The sequence below is a fragment of the Dermacentor silvarum genome, unplaced genomic scaffold, assembly GCF_013339745.2.
Source record: "Dermacentor silvarum isolate Dsil-2018 unplaced genomic scaffold, BIME_Dsil_1.4 Seq257, whole genome shotgun sequence".
NCBI classification, from domain to species: Eukaryota; Metazoa; Arthropoda; class Arachnida; order Ixodida; family Ixodidae; genus Dermacentor; species Dermacentor silvarum.
This window is the reverse complement of record NW_023605938.1, coordinates 14,694-41,780: the sequence shown is the minus strand read 5'-3', so window position 1 is coordinate 41,780 and position 27,087 is coordinate 14,694. Positions and strand designations below refer to the sequence as shown.

The 27,087-nt window shown below is 42.6% G+C and overlaps 1 protein-coding gene across 2 annotated transcripts in view; it reads left to right on the top strand.

Annotated features, from left to right (window-relative positions):
• The window catches only part of LOC119434822 (histone-lysine N-methyltransferase E(z)-like), a 36,712-nt gene extending 16,106 nt beyond the window's left edge, over window positions 1–20,606 (top strand). For both annotated transcript variants that reach the window (XM_049659607.1, XM_037701876.2), the window contains exons 3-7: window positions 13,419–13,480; window positions 13,540–13,635; window positions 15,217–15,298; window positions 15,370–15,535; window positions 20,447–20,606. In XM_049659607.1, the coding sequence (XP_049515564.1) occupies window positions 13,419–13,480; window positions 13,540–13,635; window positions 15,217–15,298; window positions 15,370–15,535; window positions 20,447–20,507 (467 nt within the window). In that variant the 3' untranslated portion in view covers window positions 20,508–20,606. The remainder of the gene's footprint in view (window positions 1–13,418; window positions 13,481–13,539; window positions 13,636–15,216; window positions 15,299–15,369; window positions 15,536–20,446) is intronic.
• Window positions 20,607–27,087: the final 6,481 nt, after the last annotated feature.

The window sequence follows — 27,087 nt, the reverse complement described above, 5'->3', positions numbered from 1 at the left end:
GCCACGCCGGTGGAAACTGCAGCTTGCTGACTGGCCAGTTTTTATGGAACATGCTAAACTGGAAATGGTCTTCTCACCAGAACTGAGCGTTCACGAACTCAATAAATTGAGTTCCAGGAATTGCCTACGGAGAGTTTGCAAAGGATATCTAGCCTTAAGAACAAATTCTGCCGATAGCACTGGTTTCGAGAGAAGTATCATTAAACTTTCGTTAAAAATAAATTTAAGCACCATTATTAACATTTACTTACAAACTACACCAAATGTGTGACCATTCTTTGATTGCCAATTGTTTATTAGATTTTTCAAACGCCTTTGACAACGTGTGACATAAAAGTTTACTTTATAAACGAAGCATTTCAAACTTGATTGTAACCTTCTATAGTGAATTGACACCCCACACGAACACATAATGCAAGAGTTCCGCACTATTCAAGAAAAATATAAAGATCACACAGAATTTTACACAGACGGTTCTAAAACACAAGAATACGTGGGTGTGGGAACCGTAACGGAAAATTGGGAAAATAGCATCCGAATACATAATTCTGCTTCAGTCTTTACCGCCGAAGTTATGGCTATATGGACGGCAGTAAACAAAGTTATCACCGACAAACAGAAGAGTGCTGTCATTTACACCGATTCGTTGAGTGCACTCGGAGCTTTAAATTTAAAATCCGACTGTGAACCGCTGCTCGGCGATATCTTAAACATGGTGCTTAATAACAAATACGGACGAACCATACGATTCTGCTGGGTCCCTAGCCATGTTGGGATACCAGGGAACGAATCAGCAGATAGATGCGCGGCCATGGCAGCGCACAAAGACCTAACACACACGAAACTTCCATACAAAGACAGTATACGAGCAATTCGCAAAGCCCTGACATCAAAATGGCAACAAGAATGGGACTCCTGCATTAATAACAAGTTACACATAATCAAACCCCTGCTTGGCGAGTGGAAATCGTGCAGTCACCAGCAACGGTTCTACGAGGTGATCCTATGTCGACTTCGAATAGGGCACACACATCTGACACACAACTTCTTACTTAGAAAAGAAGATCCGCCAACCTGCGATACGTGTCATGAACCTCTCACAGTAATACACATTGTTATGACATGTCCACATATAGAAACACACAGACGGAAAATTCTGCAGAATCTGTATAACTTACACATACCTTTACACCCCCGCCTTACTATTGGGAGATGATCCGCTAGTGCCATTCACTGACTTGTTCAAGTTTTTAGTTGAAGCCGGTTTATTACATAGAATATAAGGTAACGCAATTCTCGCTACATTCACATCTCATTTCTTAATACCTTGTGCCTGGCGCAGCATGGCCTTTGTCGCTTTTGCGCCATTAAACCTGAATTAACTAACTAGCATCCTAGCTATTGACGCAGACACCTTGTACGCATGCAGATGGCGGAAGCGAGAAGCGCGATTTTGATGGAATAATAGAACGCTTTTAACTAGCTGCTTTATTTTTACTGAGAAGGAAACTGTTTGCTTTATTAAGTCAGCGCAATGAGACACTTGGCACGTTTCGATTTGGCCACCTCGACAGGCTGAATCGCTGCAATTGTGTGTGTGCGCAGAGTATTCTGCACTTGTAAAATTAATTAAATTGTAAATTAGTAGCAATCGTTTGTGTTCGCAGAGTATTCTGCACTTGTATTCTGCACTTGCTCTGAAATTTTGGACAGTTAAGGTAGATAAAGAGTATAATAAACAAAGCCACAGGAGTGTCCGAATCCACAAGAATGAAAATCTGACAAATCCATGTACTTCCCATTATTCCCATGGTGGCTGAACGATCGCAGTGCGAGAGTTCCCTCTAGAGTGCCCCAAACGGCGGGGAAAATGCGGTGATACACATGCCCCTCGTCCGTCATTGCACATGGCCGCTCATTAACATAATTTGCACGGCTCGTCGCACCACAAATTCTCTGTAATGGCGGCCCAGTGCAACTTCATGCAACGTCAAATTGACATTTACGAAACAGACCTTCCTGTGACGCTCCTCACGGGATATTCCTTCAGCCAATCAGCAAGCTGACATGGCAGCTATTTAGGACCGCCACACCCCATATTTGCGAAATTTGAGGTGCATTGCACGGGCTTCTGAATGCTACAGTCCCTTTCTTTTTAAAGCACTAAACCCCAATATAGCTGCCATTGACATGAAAAAAGTATTAGTCAATAAAATTGCAAGCTCCACGTCACGCTTCGTCATCTTCATGAAAATTCAAAATTGCATTTTGCAAAACTTCCGCTACCCGGCACAACTCTCAAAACAAGTGACCTCTCGACAGCCAATCAGAGAGTCAACATGATGGATAATGGTGGCTGTGCAGCTGCCATGCGTGTCGAAAATAGAGCACTGTAAGGCATGAGAAAGTCTGTCCGACGTACGTTTAGCTTCTGGGATTTGCGTACGTCCGAGGTACCTTTACACAGAGCAACCCAGCAATCACCAAATGGGGTGTCATTACCCACTGCTTCTCCTGGTTCACCGCGCAGGCAGCCAGCGTCAGAGTGTAAACAAACTCGCGCACGGGACCTCACTCCACAATGCCTAGGGACAAACGCATACAAATTGAGCAAAGAAGCTTCTTCGTAGTACCTAGGCAAAGTCAGATATTCAAGGAGCACAAGCCCCCAGATTTTCTCTTTCGCACCCGCTTTTACTCGCACCTGTGTACAAACGTCGGGTGATTCGTCAAATGAGCATCTTGTTGTTTTTGTTGGAATCAACGCCATTTTCACTGTGCTTGTGACTGGTTTTATGGTTACGGTGTTGCAGTACCCTATGGCCTTTCGCACTTTGACTCCATTTATTCGTGACGTTATGGCGACATAGCGCATACAGTATCACACCCACTTCGAGAGACGAGCAACTTTGATGGCCGAGAGAGTGGGAAACTCCGCCGTGGCTCGGCAGCTTTACGCCAACGAGTCAATGCTTCGCGAATGGCAAGACCAATCAGAGGGCCCTCTTTAAATCTGAGGCCGGTCGAACGAACTCTGTGGACCTCGTAGTGGCCTGGTAGCGTCGCCAAATCAAAAGTTTTGTGGCCTCTTAAGAGGTACTTAATCTCAAACAAGCTCGATTATAATGTCACTTGGGCTATCACTTTCGGAGATAGTTTCGCTTTCGCGAGGCTTGGCTCGTGCCGGCACCAAACCCCTCTAAGTTCGGTGCCGGCACAAGCCAAGATCAGTGCCAAGAGGCTGACAACACTTTTGGCACTGATCGCAAGCTTGGCACAGCGGCAAAAACACTTGTTGGGGACGGGAGGCATTCGGTGCCGAGTCACTGGAAATTTCGCGAAAGTGAAACAATCTCTGAAAGGGATTGCCCAAGAGAACTTGTTTCCAAGCTATGATTTCTTGAATAAAGGTAACATTTCTTCTTCCTTTCATCTCGCGTTACATTCGCGGTTTTATTTATTTTTTTTTTTTCGCTTGACTGGAAAGTCGACCCTTGCGTTACACAGTCGTGGTTGCGTTACATTCGAGTAAATATGGTAATTTTCTGCCGCCCTTGACTAATCCTTGAGGAGGAATCAGGAGAGTTTATGCTCATTATATCTTCATTATTATTTGGTCTTTTTCAAAACTTTTTGAGGTAATACAGTAGGGCCACTTATGACAGCTTCACTTAAGATGAACATGCTTGTTGCGAACAAAACCACCGTGACCATCAAAAAGTACATAAGTGCATAGCCAACCGGTTACGGTGAATGCATGGCTACAGTGCAACGCCAGTTCACCAGTTACGGCGCCTGTGCGGCGACGTGATTCGCAATAGGTGGCCTCACCACGCATGGGTCCTTCTCCAGAACTCCGTTTCAGGCAAGCTACGCTTCCCCATCAGCGGCAGGTGATGCCCGTGAGTGTTGGTGGCATGAATGCGGGTTTGCTGGAGAGTACAGCCCATCGTTTAGAGATAGATACTTTTTCGGTTTCAAAACTCCTCCTTGCGAGACAGGCATGTGGTGCTCTTCATTACTGTGAGGGCTCTGCAATCAGAGTTTCAACTGTGCGAATGATGTTCTGCTCCACGCCAGTCTGTGCATCTTTGTGATACATTTGCTTTCAGTGGCGGCATTTTCTTTTTCACTGTGCTTGTTATTTTAATCATCGTGTGCGCATGATTGACTCCGAGAGTGTGGTACACACAAATCTAACGGACGAGTGCATAAACCATATTGTCTGTTTTATGGTGTGAGCAACCAGCGGACAGCCTCGACTTGCGTATTATTCTTCGGTCATGCATAGCACTGCTGCACTATTCAATGAAATGCTGTAGTGCTTAACAATATGCTGATGTGTCCCGTATTAAACTGTAGCAGAAAGTAGGATTAACCCAGAGAGGCATGTTCTCTCTGCCATCTGATCTGCAGTGGCATGCAAACTTGGAAAGAACTATGTTCCCCGAGCAGACAAACTGCTAGGGAAATTGTACAATCCATGCAACATACATTTTCAAGGAAACATATTGAAAACATTCAAACAAGTCATCAAGTCGTTGATATTGAGCGTTGCTGCATGGACATTGAAAAATGATTCCCTCCCTTGTGAGTTACCAATTGTTTCCAAGTACTTTCTATCCAGTCACAAGAAGCGGAGGAAACTACAGTTGTTCCTCGCAGAACAGACCTAATTTGTTCTGTAGGCAGGTTGGTTCTGCGAGACGTTCATTCTGCAGAACATGTTTTCTCATTGCGTCCTATGAGAAACCTATTAAGGTGGCGGTCCCACTCCGGCGGCACGCGCTCGGCATTTTAGTCATTGTTTGCGGACGCACTGTGCTTCCTGCGCTCATTGGATAAATGTGAACATTATTTCGTTGGAAAGCTTACTTTGTGCGCTTTCCAATGATACCTAGTATTATTGCCTAGCCTGAAGCGTCACTTAACGGCAGTCAAAACAGTGGGAGCGAAAAACGGCGTTCTTGCTGTACTAGCCTCTGCTGTACTGCCATTCCGACTAAACTGTTAAACATAACAAAATGAAATTTGCTGTGTCTTTAAATGAAATGTCATACAAGGTTTCTATGAAGAGAAATTGCGTGTAAAGCAATTAGAAATTTATATAGGCGCCAATAAAAATGGGCAAAAATACAAAAGTTTATGAATGAATATCTTTTTTCCTTTTAAATTCAGGACAACAACATTTAGTGGTTTTCTAGGCTACAGTGTACTTATCATATATGCAAAGTTGTTTTGTGTTCTAATGAACAGTTTGTGAGGTATTATTACTTACATTTGGCAATTTATGACTATACTTGGTCACGCATTACCGGCGACGGGACAAAACTATTCCAGCTGAAACTCTGAAATTTTCAATAATCAAGCAGCAAGCCCTTATCTCAATTTCTATGAAGAGAAAATTGGCTTATGTTAATTAGGGAATCTACAGGGGAGTAGTGAACTTAGCTAATTTATCTGCTTACCAGGTCCGTGCAAATTGACATTCTTTTTCATGTAAACGCTAATTCACAACAATTGTTGCACATTATTATAACCATACAGTGGCATGTAATTACTAGCACTCACGAGGTTTACTAAGCAGTGCTTGAAACAGAAGATTTTAAATAAATATTAAATCTCACAGGCGATTTTCGGTGGTGGTGCCATCTGTGCAAAAAAATATCAAGCTGTTTCACGTCAGTTCCAACGTTTGTCAAATGTGGCGCCACTAAACATTACAAAGCGGGCAAAACGCGGAGGGAATTCTTTCTCCAGGTTTGAGTGTTTGGCTCAGTCTAGTCACGGCGCCTCCCCCACTTCCTTCAAGCACACGTGTCTGCAACCACGCCTTCAATGTAGTCGTACACGAGTTCACTAACTTGTGGCTGCGGGGAGAAAAATAAAGAAAGAAAGCGCCGTGCACGGTAGATCATGAGTGCATGCCAAATCGCTAGCAGGTTAGGCCATTGTGCCAAGGAGAATTGCAAATTGCCCTCGCCCCCTCTATTTTGCAGGCCCGTAGGACGATATCGGGAAACTTGCTTTCCCCACGTGGCGAGGTGCGACGTGTGTGGCAGGGTACTGTGTTTTACTATTGTACGCGACGCCGGTGGAACGATAGGATTAGCAGCAAACCATGAGCGAGCCTTACAGACTGCAGCGAAAAGTGCTGATGGGTGCGGGACCTGCTGCATTCCAAGCCGCGTGCTACTAAAAAAATGTCATGTGTTCCGACGCCCAGTGAAGTTTTGAAACACGTGATTTCCAGTAGGTGCTTTTCTCGTTGAAAGATATATCGTATTTATCCACCTAATCATCGCACTCACACAGTGGTCCCACCCCCACTTACTTTTTTGTGTGATCATCGTACCCTTGAAAATCACTGTAGTGACTGCAGTTTGTTTGTTGTGGTGACATGGCAGCCGACCGAGCAGTTTTCCGCCATTGCATGCACAACAGTGTGCACAACAGAATACAATCCCACATTCGCTCGAAAGTCTCCGAATTCAGCAGACAAAAGTTGAGAGAGAGAGAGAGAGAGAGAGATAAATGAAAGCATGGACAGCGCGAAAAAGGCAGACAACACGTGCACAATTTACATTATATAGATTGATGACTATTATAAGAAGTACTTCTCGCAAATAATTTGTTTATGCAGTCCCTGCTTGTGTAGATCATGTGATCTTATGCCATAGGCTAATGTGAAGACTTAGTATTGAACGCCTGTGTCACGAAAACGGCTGTCGGCGAAACATGCACAACTTCTGAGGGCTGCGCGCAAGGCTGTGCGCGAGTGCTTGCGATGGCCATCGTAATCATAACGCTGGCGCGATGAGCGCTAGCAGCGGTGAGCGCGTGTGAATTTCCTAAAGCAAACGTTCTGTGCAACCGCTTCATTTACCATTCCACTGTACTGCGGCTCTGGAACTCGAATGACGTGATCTCCAAAACTATTCGCGCGGAATTTAGCGGGTGCGCCACCGAACCCGTGACCGCGCCGTAATTTCTACCCCAATAAATCAGCCTAGCCACTTGTACTATGCTCTCTATTTGATAGGGATCCTGGAATAATAACTTTCGTCACCGAATCGAATACAGTCAAAGAAAAGTCTAATCGAATAATGACTATGCGATTCGAAAACCGAATTGAACAGTACATCATTTGATTCGACCAAAGTAATGAATATTCGCACACCCCTACTAGTATTTCCTTTCCGGAAAACTTATCGCCACTGTGCACCTGCAACTTACAAATTTATAGCTGCTTTTATATAGACACAACGGGAAATCTTGTGCGGCACTGAAAGTACAAGCATGCATCGAGTTCTGCACCAGAACTACATACTTAGCTTCTGCACATCACGTCGCGCATCTTTGTGAATGCACCCTGTGAGGAAGAAATTACAAAGTAGTACAAAAAAATTCAGAGCCCTTCCACTACTGTGAAGATGGAAGCCCGCGAAGCTGTGACAATGGTGGGTCTGCTGTAGTGAATGTTGCTGTATTGAATTCATATATTATCATTATTGACAAAATCGAGCGTCCTTGGCATGTTCGTCAAAAAGCAAGAAAACCAGCATCTTGTTTTCGCCCGGCGCGATGGTCAAGTAGTGCATTTGCTGTGCCAAGTCCGCCCACGATACGCTCCGCATCGCGGGCCCGATCTTCTGCCGAGGCCTTGGCGCGACGCCGACGAGATCTCTGCCGCTCCTGCTCTCGGAGTCTCATACCCCCCTATCCAACGCGGGTATGAGCCACACGTGATTTCTTTCATACCTTCCTTCTTTCCCTCTTTCCTTGCCAATTTTGGTATATACCAAGTGAACGAGACGCCACAAAATAGTTGCCTACTTCCGGTGTACACGGACGTGGAACCTAGCTGTTACAGCGAAGCTGTAACAGCTAGGTTACATAGAAGCGACTCATAGAAACGGTTACATAGAAGCGGCACATAGAAGCGACTGTGTTACAGCGCTGTAACACAGTCGCTTCTATGTGCCGTCTCGGTGGGCCTCTTGCAAAAGCTGGGCCGGTATTTTGTGGCGATGCCTTTCCGGTAATAATGCCTTTTCGCGCTTATCGCGCTTTGTCAGTGGACAGCGCGATGGTCCGCTCGCGTTATCAACGGCATCAGCCGGCCGGGAGCGGTGGATGATAAGACTGGTATAGAATAAGTCATAAGGCATCGCTACAAACTACGGGTCCGGAGCTAGTGTTCGGATGTCGGTTCCCCATGCACGCGGTCACGAAATACGCAGTAGCTGTCGGAGAGCAACGCCGCGCCCTCCCCCTTTTCCAACCCCGCAGGGCAATTCGCGCAACGGCAGGCGGCTTCCTCTTAGCTTCCCTCTTTTGCGGGCGCCAGATTGAGCCGTGATCGTCGGCTCCCCTCGTGCGCTCTCACTTTCTATGCTGTATGTGCGAGTGAAAGCTAAATATTTCATTTACCCCTACTATTTTACCGCCACCTCTCCTCCACTGCTGACCGCTGTTCAGGCGTCAGCAGACTACAGTCCCGTTTTCATGAATGCGAAAGTGGCGCATCGCATTTCCAAGGGCATTTGGGAAAGGCGATGCGACGCCATTTACATGAAACGCAGAGAACGTAGCGCCACATGAATGACTAGAGTTGCTAGAGCCGTGGAGAGAGCGCATTGGCCACTGTCGGGTCGGTGACAAGGGGCACGGTGGTATTTAGAGGCCCGCCTAGGCTCTCGCTTGCTTCTCGGTAGCGTCTTCGCGGTTGTCATCGAAAGTATTGTTAGGCGCCCTCGCCTCCGTTCTCCCCTCTCAGTAGTGTCGCCTCTCAGTAGCTTCACGGTTGTCATCGAAGGTCTTGATAGGCGCCCTGCGTTTACATGCTCCGCGAGAGTCGACTAGCGCCCGTAAATCTACCCTCGCCTGGCGCATTGCATTACCGCTGTTTACATGAATGCGATGCGCTAGAAATGCGATGCGACACTGTCGCATTCATGTAAAACCCTTACGCTAGACAGTTACTGCGGTCCGTAGCAATTTCCTTCCCTGTCCTTTATTTATCTTTATAGGCACAAAGCAACAGTGACCATTTCAAGACTAGAGCCTTCGTTTAGCGGGTCTGTACTTTGAAGTATGCTAAAGAAATACACTTGGAAGAGAAAGAAACAAAACTTGTTGACGATCAACGACACTCAAGGTTCTGCAGTGAGCACTGGTCTGCAGGCCATCTGCCGGGACGGCTTTCGAAGCAGCGGCCCACGCTCACCTGACGGCTACGTCACAAGTGGCAGTGGCCAACCACTAATAGCCACCATCATCAGGATTGACGATTTTACAAAGTTTGAGCGAGCTATTGTTGAAAGTATCAGTGGGGAGAAAGCCACCACGCGCAGCAACAAAACAACAATGGTGCGAGGAACAACTCGTGAAAAGAAGGGGGGAGGGGAACTTTTCCTCAATTCGGCGAATCACCTGTCGCCGCGTCGCAAGAGGGCCATCCCGGGGCATGCTGCGGCGGCGAAGAGCAGATTTTTTTTTTTTTTTCGCTTTTTCCAAACATGACTGAGTGGCGTCGCCTGGTGGGAGAATCTGAACTACACGCAAGATGGCGACAGTGATACCGCCACCTTAATTCTTTCCTGAAGCATCGTTAATTAAGCAAAAAAAAAATATTTTACAACACAAATCAGGCAAAAATTGAAAGTGTACTTACAAATGATGTTCGAGATCCAGATAGAGTGCTTGGATCCATCTACAGTAAAACCTTGATAATTCGAAGGCCACTGGACCACGAAAATTCTTCTAATTAAGTGGATTTTCGAATTAACCGAAATTAAGAAAAAACAAACAAACAAGAACTTCCCGCAAAAAGAAATTGCCTTTATTTTCCATGTCCGAGAAAGATTACTTGATTTAATCACTGATGTTTGATTGCTTGGCGCGGTAGTTTGCCGCCCCAAGTGCTATGTTCTCCAACTGGCTCACAACACGGAGCAAATAAAAATCACCCCGCGCTGCACTGAACAAAGTTGCGGACGATGTTCACGGAATCGATAACCACTGCTAAAGCGGACGGGCGGGTGCTTGACTCCAAAAATTCGGACTTGCTGGATATTGCGGACTTCAAAAATGCACCGTCAGGGTTCCCATTGAGCTAATGCATTCCCACAACTGATTTTTCGGGTGAATTCAGGCCCCAAAGTTCGATTTTCCGGACTAAATCGCTGGTTCCGAGCCATGCTACCCAATCATGGAGGCCGCCAGGTTGGATTTCTCACTGGCTTGGCTTCCACTGGCCCGCTGTTTAGCCTTCAAGATTGGGAGGCGCACGCTATCAATAGAGAGCGCTCGCCAGCCTCCAATCTCGGAGGCCATGCCAGCTATTCCTTGGCCGACCAAACTCTCCAAAGGACGGCACTTTTTCAATTTTCTTTCTTTTTGCGGTCAGCATTATCGTCATAATTATTTACTGTGAGATCTGTTTTTTTTTTTTTTTTTCTAAGTTTCGGTTGCTATTTTGAACATGGTGTGTACATTGAGCAGGTGTCTCGGTGATGTTCGCGGAGATCGCCAACGCGGTGACGCATGTGTCGACTGTACATGGAGACGATGTCAGTCTTGCGCAAATCCAAGCAAGTCTAATCCCCTCCAAGCTAGTATGAGACAGGGCATTATTAGAGATTTTCTTTAGCCGCACTAAGCAGCATAATAAATTTATTTTTTCCGGCCCAACGAGTATTTCAGGCTATTTTTCGGTCCCCGCGAGGTCCGGAATATCGGTCGGCGACTGTATGGAGCGCCCTAACCTAGTAGTCTCACGTAGCTGCCAGCCGGAAACTACGAATTATCCGGATAGAGCCGTGCGGGCTTTTCAAATTATCTGGGTAGAATTTGCATTGAAAATGACTGGACTGCTCAAATACTTTGAATTAGCCGAAATTTAGAATTAACCCAATTCGAATTATCGACCTTTTACTGTACATAGTCTGTGTGCTTATAACAAATATTGGATATAGCGAAAGCATTTTTGTACAGGATATGAATTCGTCCTAACATGGTTAAACTGTATTTACTTGTCCCGATAGAGTCAGGGTATGTATAACATTATGCTCATGCCAAGGGGGTTTACAGTGTCCTCTCACCATGGGGTACTGGGAAAAGCAGCCCATACTGCTTTCTGATTACAAGCCACCAAAAAAAGGAAATGAGTGTGCGGCTGCATCTCTTTGGCAAGCATTTTTTATGTCCGCTATCGTGAGCGGAATAACTTGACCCACAGTCGTTGTTGGTGTCCCATGCGGTGAAGCCAGTTGAATGCTATGGTATCTGCAGTGCCACGCCTTTGTTTTAAGGAATAGAATTGTACAGTAAAACCTCGATATAACAAAGTTGTAGCGAAAAACTTCGTTATATCGAGTTTTCGTTAATTCAATAGAACTAAGATGGGGAAATAAAAATAGTTTGTTACATTGTGAATTTCGTTAAATCGAGGTTCATTAAATCGAGGTTTAACTGTACCATGCACCAACACACATTCTGTGTTCAGACAAACACATGCTAATGTCTATTCCTGATAACACACATAGGAAGCAAGGAGCCAGAAATAAGCAGGCGAGCAGCTGTGCAAACGTTATCATGCCTATCATTGATGTCAATTGTTTCTGCGTAAAATTACGGGGAGCCTAAGAGCCACAGAACAAGTAGAGTTGATGTCAATGCTGCAAGGACCTGCGATTTGAAGTCATTCACCCGCATGGTCCGTAGAATCATATTATACTAAAACATTTTCTTGGCAACTTATGCAAGTGCACTAAAGAAAGTGCGCTAGGCTAGTTTTTTAAAATACACTTTTGGATTTATACCGACATCAGTGCTTTTTTGATTAGAGGTATTGATAGGCACAAAGGATGGAGATTGCTACTGTCACCACCTTGAAATTCCTCCACAAAGTTCTTGTGACGTCATAGGTTTTGGTAGCATCCGTATAGCCTCATAAATTTTTATTTGTGAAAAGAATTCCATTGCATAAAAAATAGCAAAGAATCAAGCTCACCACTTTGATGGGCTCTTTGTTCACAACATGGCTGAAATATATGAAAGCTGTGACAACTCGAGTTATCAACATGATGGTTAATGTCTGAAATTAAAAAAAGGCAATTTGGCTTTCATTTTCTCTGCTAATAATAAATCTGACCAAAATAAATACTGATACGGTAAGCTTCTGTTAATTCTAGCTTGACAGGGCCAACAATTCATTTAATTATCCTGTGGTCCAAATTAAAGAGGCATAAAGACATCAGAATACACCACTGCTTCATTTGGCAGTATTTACTCAATTCTAATGGGCCGCCAAATCAAATGTGCACCTAGTTTTTATGGATTCCTAGTACAAAATGAATGTACATGCAAATCTAATGTGTACCTGAGTTTATTTTTTTAAAGTAGCAAGGCCTCCGACTCCGGCAATCACAAATAAGATAAACATATAGAGCTTACCGTCACAGAATATACATTTATTTTCACTGAAATCGATTTTCGTCAATCGCAACAATTTTTTATCACTGTATATGGACTACAATATGTTGTGCTCCACGCGGTTTAATGTGTTTGATTTCAGTAGCATAGATCCCTACCAGCTTGCTAGACTTTCTATTGTAAGCTGTAGACTGTGTCATATAGGTTACTAATCCACTATTACCTCGGGGTGCAGATCTGAAATTTCTGTGTAAAATGCAGAGCAGAGATAGCTTGTGTCTTGCTCAGTGTTGGCGTGAATTACTGCAAGCCATGAGTGAATAACTTCCTTGTAATTCATTGATACAGTTATGTTTTTATTGACTGTGCTGGCATTCAGTGCAATTGTTGTTTTTTTTTTTTTTTTTTTTTTTTTTTGCCATGCGGCAATGGCATTCCATCTCTAATGCCTTTCTCCTCCTGTGTGGACTCGGGAGAGACTTTGCTCTAGGAAAGAGCCATTTGGCGAGTACTTTGCAAGCAGGTTTCTCCTTGTCCACCCCCATTTCTGGCAATGCTTGCTAGCTAAGGCAGTGTAATGAAACCAGACCAGGCAAAAGATTCCCTGCAGCAATGTCAGCACATGCTGTAACAAATATCAGCACCACCTTGCTTGTGATTGGCTTTTATACTTCAATTATAAGAACTTGTGATCAGTGTTCTTCCACAAGGAAAGTGAAAATAGGATCTCGAAAGAATTCTTCATCAATCTGAACTGATTTAGTGTTGCTCTTTAGTGTCCCTTTAATAGCAGGATGCAGGACATGCAGCACAAGGTGTCCTAACGTCTCTGCCCTTGTTCTTTCCGTGCAAATGTGTATTTGTATAAGCATGCCTCACCTCACTGCAGCCATCAGGATATTTTAGTGGAATTTATTTGGGTATTGTTAAATATCATTACTTGATTATGTATGTGGTGCCACAATTTTCTCTCCATACAGATCAGTTTGATGTCCAAAACATTTCCTGCAAAAATGTGAGTGTACAGAGGGGCCTGAGAAAGGTAAGCTATAATCACCACTTTTCAAGATGCTGATTTGAGAACAAGTTACAAATTTTCAGCACCTGTTGCTGGCACCATCCGATGTTGCTGGCTGGGGGATATTCTTGAAGGAGACAGCTCAAAAAAATGAATTCATATCTGAGTACTGTGGAGAGGTAAGTATCATTGCTGGTTGTTAACCCTTAATTAATAGTTAATCCACTGGAGAAGCTGATTGATGTAACAGAAATGCATGGTGCTATGCTAAAATGTTTGCTGCTACAAAATTATGTTGCATTTTTTAGTTTTATGAAAAAAAACTATTTGTTACTTTTATGGTTGATCATCTCAAAAGTACCCCATTAGGCAATCATGCAAACTTCTGATTGCATGGCATTGTAAAAAAAAACATAAGAAAAAGGAACATAAACATGTTCATCTGTGAGTGGTAAGGCTCAGACATTAGTAGTGTGGGACAAACCAAAAGGACACTGATGAAAGCAAATACATTGGACATATTAGGTGATATTTATGTAAGGTTAACACTGTTGTTTGGTAGAGCTCTGGCTGTTAAGTCAATAACACAAGCTTATGACAGTACACTAAGGAGTATTAGCATACTGTCTGGCCTTCTGATTGAATTGCCTTCCTTAAATCTACACATGAATGCTCTGTTCGTAGAGTGCTGTGTTGTTTCTGCAGTAATGCTAATTCTGCACTAATTAGCACAATGAGTTGATCATAATATCTTCAGGTCATACAAATTGAATACAGCATGTTATACAGGGTGTTGCACTAACTTGAACGAAGGATTTAAAAAATATGGTTAGCTGCAGCTGAATGAAACCAACGACATACGGTTTACTGTCATGTGGCGCTCCTTATATTTTTTATATTCTGCTTAATTAGTTCATTAACCAAGATCAATGTGCAAAATGTTTAATATTCACTTTAGGGCCAAGTGCATTTCATTACGTTGTAGAGGGGATTCAGAAACAACCAATCCAATTCTTTGTGGCAATGTACATGCTGCGTGGTGATTTTTTTCAGCGTTTAAAGAAAGCCTGTGAAATATGAACTAAAACCACATGACTGCGCTCATGCACTATCATATTGCAGCGCTCTCAACCGTGCTTCGAGCCTATTGCTTATCAGGGACGACGGCGCTTCCTCTCCGTGTGCCACCGTCAAAGATGCTGACACACTGTGAAGCCAATGCCTGTAGCTGCGACCGCTCACTTCGCCACGGTTCGCACGCACGGTTCTTTCGCTCGAAGCACGGCTGACAGCACTGCAATATGATAGCACATGAGCGCAGTCACATGGTTGTATTTCATATTTTGTTGGCTTTCTTTAAATGCCGAAAAAGATTACCACACAGTATGTACGTCGCCACAAAAAATGGATCGTTTGTTTGTGAACCCCCTCTGCAACGTAACAAAATGCAGTTGGCCCTGAAGTGAATATTAAACATTTTTAATAATTTATCTCCGTTATTTGACTAATAAAGCATAATACAAAAAATATTTTGAGGAGTGCCACATGGTGGCAAACCATATGTTGTCAGTTTCACCCAGCTGTGGTTAACCACTTTTTTAAAATCCTTGGTTCAAGTTACGTGAAACACCCCGTACATACTTGTCCAAGCAGAATGTGGTGTAGCCAGTGAAAGCAATGGATGTGCTGTTTTTTTTTCAGGCATGCTTTTTGCTTGCAGTCTATACTACACCTAATTTGGCTTGTAACTTTAATCCTAGATCATTTCACAAGATGAAGCTGATCGTAGAGGAAAAGTGTATGACAAGTACATGTGCAGCTTTCTCTTCAACCTGAACAATGGTAAGGGCAAGTTTGACTTTATTTGCCTTTACATGGATGTTGACAGCTGCGGTGATGGTTTCTTCTTGTAGATTTTGTTGTGGATGCCACTCGTAAAGGCAATAAGATTCGGTTTGCCAACCATTCCATTAACCCGAACTGCTATGCCAAAGTGATGATGGTGAATGGAGACCACCGTATTGGCATTTTTGCAAAACGGCACATTCAGTCTGGCGAAGAGTTGTTTTTTGACTACAGGTAAGCATCTTTCGTAGTTCCTTGTGTGCTTGAAGGGTATGACTAGTAAATTACCAAGTTTCACGTGCTTTAATTGCATGGAAGTTTCAGTTGACAGTGAAGGTATAAAAAAAGTCTGTGCCGATGATCCAGGGCTGCTATGCTACCAGTTTGGAACAGCATGATTGTTGTTTCTTATTGTCCTCTTTCATGGGGGTGTGGTTGCAGTGCGAAGTCTGTTCTACATTAATAGCTGAACATGTCCTCAAGCACCTCAAGAACAATGCTTTAGCAGTTATCTTTTTCAGTGTGTGTGTATTTTAAATCCACAGCCATTCTTGCAAATTCTGCATTTTAAACGTTGTCATTTAAAATAAGGTGATATCTCTTTCTCTGGGACATGTCACATGCTCTTGACCAAACTCGTAGTGAGGCTGAAGATCAGCATTAGAAGCTCGTCCTTTTTTGCCATATTTTCAACAATCACCATTATGGCAGCATTATTAGAGCCAAAATTCCTGATTTTAGTATTAATGCAGACAAGGTGTTGCAGTTTCATTTTCAAATGCTAAGCATGCTCCTAGATATTACTGGTACTTTAAACGTTCAAATTTCATGCGCAGTTGGTGTGCATGCATACAGCACCTTGTGGAATTGCGTAATATTCACATATATATTGACTTTTGTGGCAAAATTCTGAATTCGTTGAAGTTTGGGTTAAACAGTGTCATTAAACAAAAACTCGGAAAATCATTGAAAAGTAGAAACTAGTTGCAGAAAGTAAGACACCCTACATTTGTAAGGAGTGTCGAATGGCATTTTCTTGTGTTGCCCAGAAATGATGAGTAAAATGGGCTTACATATACAGAGTTAACACCTGCTATGACTGAAATCACTCGCCGTGGTGACTTTGGTGTTGTGCTGCTAAGCCTGAGGTTGCGGGATCGAATCACGGCCACGGTGGCCGCATTTCGAGGGGGCGAAATGCAAAAACACCCTTGTACCGTGCATTGGGTGCACTTTAAAGAACCCCAGGTGGTCAAAATTAACCTGGAGTCCCCCACTATGGCATACCTCATAATCATATCGTGGTTTTAACATGTAAAACCCCAGAATTTAATAATGACTAAAATTTAGTTTTTGGCTGTGGACAAGTTGGAAGCAACCCTTGTGTTACTCACATGCCTTGTTTGGCTGCGGTCTGTTATTTAGGGACACTAAAAGAACACACAAAAAAAAACACTTATTAAGCTGTATTATTAAATCATATTTCTGCACTTGCAAAAGGACCACCCCTACCATGAGAAGCTTAGTAAACCAGAAAAGATGCAAACACAAAAGGCTGGTTGTTTTTCCACCCTGAACTTCCATACAAGCTTGCCATGACATTATGGATGCTGTTTGCTCAGGTGTTGGCACTGGGCAGCCATTGTATGCCGCAACTAGCACCATTTTGAATAGCGCTGCTGGTGGTGAAATTGCCAAAATGCTGTGCTAGCAGATAACACGGCTACTCATGTTTCACGTGCTCACATGTGCCTTTCTTGTTCATAACTAGAAATGCAGGAGGACTGACTATCTAGGATAAGTGGATGTTTAAGACCCTAGGACAAATTTAGAGAGTTCATCACATCAAAAGGATCTGTTATGATTTTCTGGGAGTTTTCGCAGACTAAGCCTGATGCACCTAGTTAAAAGTTTCTGAGCTGTACATAGCCACTTGCTTTTCATTCATGTGTGGCGATTCGAGTGCCTACGGTATTTGTGAGAAACTAAGGTTGTTCTTGCAATGCCACAGCGTCGAGATTAGTTCCAAGCTTGCGGCTGCTGTTCTTGCCTTGCCTTCGAGAATGCATGTGTAGCATCGCATTTTATAATCATTTATTGTTGCATGTCTTTAGATTACCAGAGAATTGATATTAGTATACTGTAAGACTGCCACATCAGGTGGTCTTGCTGACATGCTTTTTTCGCATCTGGAGCTGTGTTGCGCTTGGCAAGTTTTTTAACTGGTTGCTTTAAAAGGTAACATAATTAATTATTTGTTGCACTCTTGAGGAACTCGGGCTCCAGAGTGTAATTACTGGGTCAACATGTAAGCTCCACGTAAGTGATTTTAGCGTACATTGGCGACAAGCGACGCAACGGAGATGGCCCTCACGTCCACGCATTGCCTACAAGTCGAGCCCACGCGAGAGACGTGTTGCCAGTATGTTGCCAGTATGAGGGCAGCAAATGAGCACTGTAACTGGCATGATCCATGGTCTAATAATTTAAGTTGATTTGTTTTGCTGTACACAGCAACTTAAAGGGGCCCTGAACCACCCCTCGGGCTTGGAAATAACATAGTCCGTGGGTAGCATACGCTGTTGTGAACATCTCAGCCAAGCTCTGCTGTCGTACGCAGTCCGTGGAGCTCGCAAGCGGAGCGCGAACCTTTTTCTCGAACGCTCTCGTTTCAAAAACACCATGATCCTCGCTCTTTTCTGTGTGCTTTATTTCGTAATAAAGCACACTCCAATACGCGGCTGCTATTGGTCACTTCGGTCGGCTACACCGCGGTCGCTGCGAGGTGCAGCCACGAGTCCAGTGGCTAAGTGCACTGCGGCTCTCTGAAGACAGCCTCGTTTGGCTTACGTTTAGCGCGGCGTAGACACCAAATCGGAAATTTCAACCGCGCGCCACGGTGATATCTCGGACGTCACGGTGACGTCTCCGCCGTAGCCTTCGCAGTGCAAGGCTTTGGAGGAGAAAGGGGAGCACAACGGAGGCCATGTTTGATTGCCAATAACTCCGCTTCTGCTGAGTGCATTGAAGTACTTTTTGCGGCAAAGTGATTCTGAAATAGCCTATTTTCACTTCAAATGTCTTTCTTCACTTCGATAAAAAGTGGTTCTGGGCCCCTTTAAATTAATTCTGAAGGTCTTGCAGTAGGTTTTTTTTTTTTTCTTTGCACGTATCAAAATTTGGTCCTTTGCTTCTTCCGTGTGACAACCATTCCTACAGCACTGATGTACTTCCTGTTCCAGCTTCGCACTATTGGCTAGTCTTTCATAGCACTTTTCAATCAATCAATATTTATTTGACGACAAAATCAAATACAGGGTGGGTGTAAGTACACATTCGGAGGTCCCGAAGTAACAACTGTCGGGGGGAACCTCCTAACAAGACATGAAAAGGGGTTAGTAGGATCGTGGCAAACAGCGAGTCATGTCATATATATACAATTTCTGTATCATCGGAAATGAACGGTAAGAGAGAAAAAAATCTTTTAAAAACATCACAAGTATAATCACAGTTAAAAAGAAAAAAAAATTGCATAAATCATTAAAGATAACTCGCAGAAATTCAAACGAGGATAAATGGCACGTAAAACTAACAACGAGAAGTATCAATTTATAGGCAAAATTCAGTGACTTGGTAATTTGGACAGTACATTGCATATGAGTAAACCAGAACAACATCTAATTATTTCTACGTTCGTTAAACTATATTATGTGTCAAATAAAGTGTTCATGAAATGCTCCTTCGTTCTACGCTTGAATGATAATAATCTGGATGACTTCATATCAGATGGTATTGAATTCCAAACAGAAATGCCTAAAAACGCGACGGTAAAATTCACATAATTAGTTCGTGCTTTTGGAAGAAGAAGATTGAGTTGTGCTGAAAATCTTGTGTTGTTATAATTTATTAGGCTAGAGTGAGTAAAACCTGGAATATTAAGCTCGGTATTTATAAGACGAAACATAAGCAGTGACAGCTTGTGATTAAATAACATGCGTAAAGGTAAAACATTTAGGGAACGGAATATGGGAGCAGAGGGAGATGTATGCGATTGGAATGCAATTAGTCGTAATGCCTGCTTTTGCAAAACTTCTAGCTGATGAAGATGTATGGCATATGTATTACCCCAGGATGACAGGCAGTATGAGAGATGACTGTGTATGTATGCGTAATATAAAGACATGAGAGTGGTTTGCTGAAAAAAAGAGCGCGTTTTTATGATGATGTGAATACCAAATGAGATTTTTTGAATAAGTGATTGAATATGGCACTGGAACTTTAGGTTCTCATCTAGAACTACACCAAGAAATTTAGTAGACGCGGATCTTCTAAGTACATTATTATTTAGAGACACTACAATAGAGTCAATGTGATAAGTTCTTGAAGAATGGAATACCATAAGTGTTGTCTTAGATGGGTTAATGGATAGCTTGTTTTTTACACACCATTAATGAACATTCGCTAGGTCAGCGTTAAGTTTATCCTGCAATGCGAGTAAATTTTTATCAGATGGGAAAATAGTGGTGTCATCGGCATAAAGAAGGCAGTGTGCATGTGTTAATATTTCTGGCAAGTCATTAATGAATATGAGAAATAAAAGTGGCCCAAGTATTGACCCCTGAGGCACGCCCGTATTTACAATTTTTGATGAGGAGAAGACACCATTAACTTCTACTATATATGGTCGGTCTATTAGGTAGTTGCGAATTAATTGTAAAGGCGGCCCAGAAATGCCATAAGATTCAAGTTTACTTAAAAGAATACGATGGTTAATTGTATCAAACGCCTTAGTGAAATCAATTTCTCGCTCTTCTGGGCAAAGAGCGATAAATTCTAGATTTCCAGTACCAAGCGATCGAGTGACAAGAACGACCAATTTAGTCGCACGACAGCCCGCTCCATCACTCGATGCCATCGCTCAACGCTGTTGTGCACAAAATCGCTCACATAGGCTACAAACAAGACAAATTTCGGTCAGTGCTCCTTTAATGGCTGTTACCAACTCATGGGTCAGTGCTGATTGTGTATGTTGTTCGTCTATACATCTGTTGCTGAAATTGTGTTCCTGTTAAAAAACATTTACTAGAAATAGAGTCTCAAAACAATCATCTTGGTGTTTTTTTTTTCTCTCTTTTTTTTTAACAGATATGGGCCTACTGAACAGCTCAAGTTTGTTGGCATTGAGAGAGAACTGGAATTCTTGTGATTTTCACTGCGGGTTTGGTTGATCCTTGCATCTCTTGTGTGCTACACGCTGTGTGCTACATAATTGAATTTCATCCAATAAATTCACTTCTCTGCTGTTTGGCGTGCTGCATTCAGACAGTAGAGTATGTAGAAGTTATTCCCTTCGTTTAGGAAGGCGAACTTTAGACCATTTATACCGTAACTGCCCATACTGCAGTACGAAATATAACACAGCCTTCTCTGACTCCCATTTACCCTCCTTATACTCAATGCCAACACATGCCACTTAGAATGTGGCCGCGCTAGACAAAATAGCAGTTATAATGCGACTGCCAAGAAATGCCATGTAGACAAGCTTGGCAACAAGCTACTTAATGGTAAGAGTGAACGATGTCGTCTCCTGCAGGCTATCGTAGTCCGTGCAAAATAGCAGTAGAGTGAATGCAGTCGCCGACCAACTTTGGGACACGAAAGGGACCACGAATATGTCAGGATATTCTGGCAGTCCGAATCAAGGAAAACATCTCGAGTCCGCTGCTACTACAACGCCTAGAATACTGAGCGAAATTACTTTCAATTTCATGGTGGTCGAGGAGAGCCCCGGGGGCCTTTCGATGCCGTGAGGTGCAGATTTAGCATGCACGATTGAGTGCTCGACGAAGCCAGTTTAAGCCTTGTTGCAAGAATGCAACGTGTGGCTCTCTGCCTACACGCAAGCTTTCGTAGTTTTGTTCATTTAGTGCGCAGACCTTGGCAGGAACTCTCGAATCCTAACTCCGAATCACGAATCTACGGCCGTGCTGCGCGCACATAATCTCGAGTCCGATTGCCGATAATATATTGCTGCCGCAAGCATATATCAGCGGTAAGCTTCCCTCAACGGCATGCAACCACCCCGGCAGACGGTTAATTTTCGCATCGCCACAATGTCTAAGGCTGGGCATGGAGGAATATCGATAGGCCTAAGCAGCGCTGTTTTGCTGGTGCTTATCTTGTGCTTAGTCGACTACGACTTCACAGCAGCTAAACGTTAGCAAGAAGCACAGATTTACTTTATATTAACTCTGTGGCAAGAAAGAGATGAAGGCTGGCCAATGAAACAGCCTATGCCAACGAATGGGAAGATACGGGCAACAACGGCCGCCATGTTTGCAACATTGCGCACAATGTCACGATATGGATCACAGTGTTACATTAAATCTGTGCTGAATCGAGCAGGTTGGGGAAAAAAAATGAGGCATCCAAAAAATTACTCTGCGACTGTATAGTGCCGCTGCGGTGTGCGCGCATTCCGGTTTGGCGGTGGTGTAGAACCGGCGTGCACCACATGCTAACGTGCAGTGACGTTCGTTAAATAAAAGAATGCAAACATTGCGTTTTATGGATGAATACTGCGTATATTTGTGACTCCGGTAGTGATAGAGCAACAAGGATGACTGACGGCGGCGGCAAGACCCTCATGCTGTTGCGGAGCTCCCAACTTCTCCATAACGATGATAGTAGCAATAACGACATTATGACACTCGTTTTGGGTGACCCATGACAAAGCTGCAATAGCTATGCTTTTCAACTTCTGCGACAGATATGCCGCTGAAGCTGCAAGAACATGAAAAAAAAAAAAGAATGGGTGAAGCTCCAAGAATATGAAAAGAAGAATGGGTGCTCAAATGAAAGGAAACAGTCGGAGGCGCAGAAGGCTGGCACAGTGATGAAATCAGGAAGTTTGCAGGCATAGCATGCAATTGACTGATGTAAGATGGAGGTAGCCGGGTATCACCTCATGGAAGAGGCCTTCGACCTTAAGTGGGGATAAACATGCTGATGACAAATGGTGGAGCAAATAACAGCTAGAGTAACCTATGTAACGAAATTAAATTAACGGGCACACTTAACTCCAGTTGACATCTACGTAAAGCGAAGTATTCTTGGTGTGATTGGCTCATGAACTATGAAGCAAATGAAGTGTTGTTTTTGAGGTATAAATATTAGTATTAAAGAGCAGCATGTTATGCAGTGAATTATAGACAGGCTGGATATTATAGTATAGCCATATTTACATGCTAAACATCATACATTATTTGTTCAAATTTTAAATGGTAATCCATAGTGTCATGTTGTACTCATTGTGTATCTGATGCTTCGGTTTCTTCTAGTACAACTGTGGATCAACACGCGCTTGGCTTGCCCGCGAGAAAGGGTGTTCTATGCTACTTGTCAAAATATGCGTCCATGGCGTTTGGCATTAGAGGCCACATAGGTAAGAAAAAGTGCCTGGAACTTGGCAAGAAAGCTTAGCTATAAAGTCGAAGTGCTGAGTCGAACGCAAACTGAAGAAAAAAAAAGTCGCATTAAGGGGTACCTACTCATCGAGAAGAAAATTTGTTTTAATGCATAAGCATTCTAGGGCTACGTCCTTAGGAAATTCGTCCGTCCGTCTAACGCGCGGCGCCATGCGCTCCATAGGCATACTTCGTTACCGTTTAGCCTATTTTGATTCTGTTTTTTTTTTTTTGTCACGTTCCTTGGACTACAGTGCAGGTCGAGACAGTCTCGCATTTTTATCTTGACTATTTATAAATTTATGGCGTGGCTATTCGTTCACCCCGAAAGTGTGCTTGGTGCGAAGGTAACTTGAAAAATGACTATCTAAAAAATTTGTGTTGCGAAAAAAAAAGTAAGACTGTCACGACCTTCAGCATGCATTGAGCTATGGAGTCAATACTCAACGAGCCTTCCATCATGTTTTTTAAGCTCCCCAGGCCCTCCAGAAAGTTCAAGAGAGAAAAATTCTGCTCAATAAAATGTTCTCAAGGTATCACTCTGAAACTTTTATGGAAGTATCAGGGAGACATTCTAAACATTTGTGCCAATTTTCATCAAAATCCATGAAGAAATCAGGAAGTTTATTTTCAAAGCCACGTCCCCCCTTAAATCTTATGGGGCGGGAATCGATATATCTGAGAATGCCTTATGGCTACGTATGACTACTAAATTTATAATTATCACTATATATAGCGAGTACTAAAGAGGTGTTAGGAGTAATTAAGGTTAATAAAAGTTTAATTACGATGAAGTTAAGTCCGACTCCTTAAGACATGATGGGTAAGGAAGCCTAATGGAGATTAATTATGATGAAATTACTTGAGCGTAATGATTATTAGTTAAGGGCAATTAAGAATAAAGAGGCTAATTAAAATATTTTGTTAAATTAGTTATCCTAATCAAGATTAAGGGTACTAAGGAAAGCCTAATTTCAATTTATATATTCATGTAGGCTAATCAATATTAATTAAGGGTGATTAAAATGCCTTAAGTCTAATTAAGATTAACTACTTAGAGGGACGACCAATTTTCACGATGCCTATTTTTTAGTGAAATGGAAAGCTTACCGGTCAGAGTGTCGAATCATGCAGCCAGCGTTGATATTTCTGCAGTTTCGCAACTCGCCCTTTCGAGCCGGGCATGACTGTTTCCTACAAACTGAGGGCGCTGCAGTTGAGCTTTGCGCCAAGTCAGCAGCGCTGCTCTGCTGACGTGTACGCTGGTTGCGGTTTGCGCTGCGTCTAGTGCTGGTTGCCAATTTTATTTCCTCACTGTGTGTGCCTCATCACTGTCCACGTGCACGTGGCCGGCTGTCGAGGCCTTTTGCGTCCAATCCAAGTTCGCGCACGGGGATACAAGTATCTGCGACGTGCGGTCACCAACTGTTGATATCGCGCGCACGTTTTCGTCTGTATAGGCCAGGGTGTAAGATATATTGAGGACACTGGCGAGACGCAATCGACCAGATTCAATTTAATTCAGCTTTATTCAACATCTTTAAGATGTTTGGAGCACGGACAAAAAGCCTGAAAAGGCTTGACTGGGTCCGTGCACCAGAGTATGGCATACAGTGGTACAAGTCCCATACATGTACACAAAAAAAATCAATATGCAGAAAATGCAAAAAACTTCAGAAAAGTGTACAAGAATGCAAACAGTGGGCAAATATGTGCATTAAGAAATTCCATAAATATATACAAAAACATTGTGAGAAATTCACTGAATGAGAAATGGAGGAAATCGAGAAACACAATTAGTGTTTCAACAAAAAGGTAAACCATTAGAGTTATACATATAAGCTTCGAAGCTCATTAAAAGAGATCATTTCTACATCTGTGCCATTTTTGGCCAACTCATTTAACAAGTTGGGTAAAAAGTGTACCTTAGCATTTGCTTACCATAGGTCGTGCGGCATTTGCCAACTTTCCATTTTTCGGGATAGCGTGTGTGGTATGTAGGGGAAATTTTTGTCAACCTCGCCAGTGATTTCAGAAGGTAATTTTTCTTATTTGTTTCCAGCTTATGTTGCCGAAGTAGTCTGAAATTGTACATACATTGTGTGTTAACAATCTTAAACTTTTTTAACATGTCCTCTGTGTGACTTAAGTAAGGAGCTTTAAAAACTAGGCGTATTGCACGCTTCTGAAGTGAAAGAAGTTTTTTTTTTTTTAATATTTTCTTTTGTTGTTCCCCAAACTAGTGCACCGTAGTTTAGCATGGAAGAAAATAGGGCATTGTACAGAATATTATTAACCGAAAGAGGGAACGTAGCGCAATGTCAACGCATAGGAGCAATTACTTTGGACAGCTTTTTTGACAGGTAATTAATCTGAGCATCCCAGGACAAATTATTTGAAAAAATTACGCCGAGCGTTTTAAAACTTTCTACAACTTCTATTTCGAAATTGTTTAGCAATAGTCGGGGGAGTTCGCAGAATTTGTTTCGTGGGTGAAACAAAACGGCCTTAGTTTTACTAATGTTTAGCTTTAATTCATTATTTGTAGCCCATAAGTGAATACGACGAAGTGTTTCGTTTGCGCGAAAGACAGGCACGCGACATCCAAGCCGGCAAAAAATAGGCTAGTATCGTCAGCGTATAATAAATGCTTGACCGTATGATCAATGTTAACAATATTGTTAATGTAAAGAACAAAGAGAAAAGGACCCAAAATGCTTCCCTGTGGAACACCTAAATTAACTGGCTTTAGTGAAGAAGAGTGACCATTAATCGTGACAAACTGCGACGGATGCTCTAGGTACGAAGAAATAAGTGACAGAGCTTTCCCTCGAATGCCATAGTGCTGCAATGTTTGAATGAGTATGTTGTGATTAATATGATCGAATGCTTTTGTGAAATCTAGAAAGACGCCAAGGACCAAGTTCTGAGTTTCAAACATTTCAAGTATTAGTTCTTTTTGAGTGAGCAGTGGCAGCTCGGTAGATATATCTTTTCTTAAGCTATATTGCGAGTCAGTTATTATGTTGTAGTGATCAGTAAATGAAAAAAACGTGTTAAAATTATTTTTTCAAGACCTTTTGAAAAGACTGGCAGAATTGAGATTGGACGATAGTTCGTAAGGTCGTTCTTATCACCTTTTTTGAAAATTGCTGTAATTTTTGCGCATTGCATTTTACGAGAAAAGACTGCACATGAAAGGCAGTTGTTAATTATATGCATTAAGCAATGCACGATTGAATCAATAACGAATTTTACCAGTTTTATCTGCAGATCCATCATATCTGTGGCTGTGCTGTTTTTTGAACTAGTGTAGGTTGTAATAACTTCCGTTTCAGACACTGGCCGCAGAAAAATTGTATGCTCGCAGCGCGGTTGCATGTAAGACAGGCTATCGCCTCCAGACGATAATGGGAGATTATAAAGAAACGAATCATTAAATGCATTTGCTAGTTCTACTCCAGAAATTTCCACGTTGTCTTTCGATATCCTTGTGATAGGTTCAGTACGTCCGCCAAATATCGCATTTAATTTGCGTCACATGTCCCCAGAACGTTGACTCAAAGAAATTAAGCAGTTATAATCGTATCTGTTTTTAGCAGCACGAAGTTCTTTAGTGACGTGATTTCTATGTTTTTTGAAGGCACTAAGCGCACCAGGACATCTAGTTTGAATGAATGTTTTGTACAACTGTCCTCGTTTTCTTATTAGATGCAAAAGGTCAGTCGTTATCCATGGCTTACGAGCTTTCTTCGGTCGGTTAAATGGTTTTTGTGGAAAGCATGAATTGTAGATAGCTGTAAACTTTTCTAAAAATCTGTCGTAAGCGATTTCCGGATCAAGTTCACTCAGTACATCATCCCAGTTTATATGTGAGATTCACGAAAAGTGGTTAATTTTAAAGGGTTAATTAATCTGTAAGAAACCTGTCCTACTGGTGTACAATGATCAATAATTTTAGAAGACTCATTTACAGAAATAAATATTTGAAGATGGTCGCTTAGGCAGTAGTTAATGACACCAGAGTGCACGCGGTGCAAATCAACATTTGTAATGAAGAGATCCAGCAGCGTTTCTGTGGTTTTTGCCAGCAACGTTGGAGAAGCTATTACATTTTGGCAATTGTGTATGTCTAAGAGAGACTCAAAGGCAGCTTTATTAGGATTATCTGCAAGTAAATGAATATTGAAGTCGCCGCCTAAAATGATATGATATGTATGATAATTTACAAATTCCAGGAGAGAATCTTAAAAGCTAAAAAAACAGGAAACGTCACCGCGAGGTGAGCGATAGCAGACACAAAATAAAGATTTCCGTGAT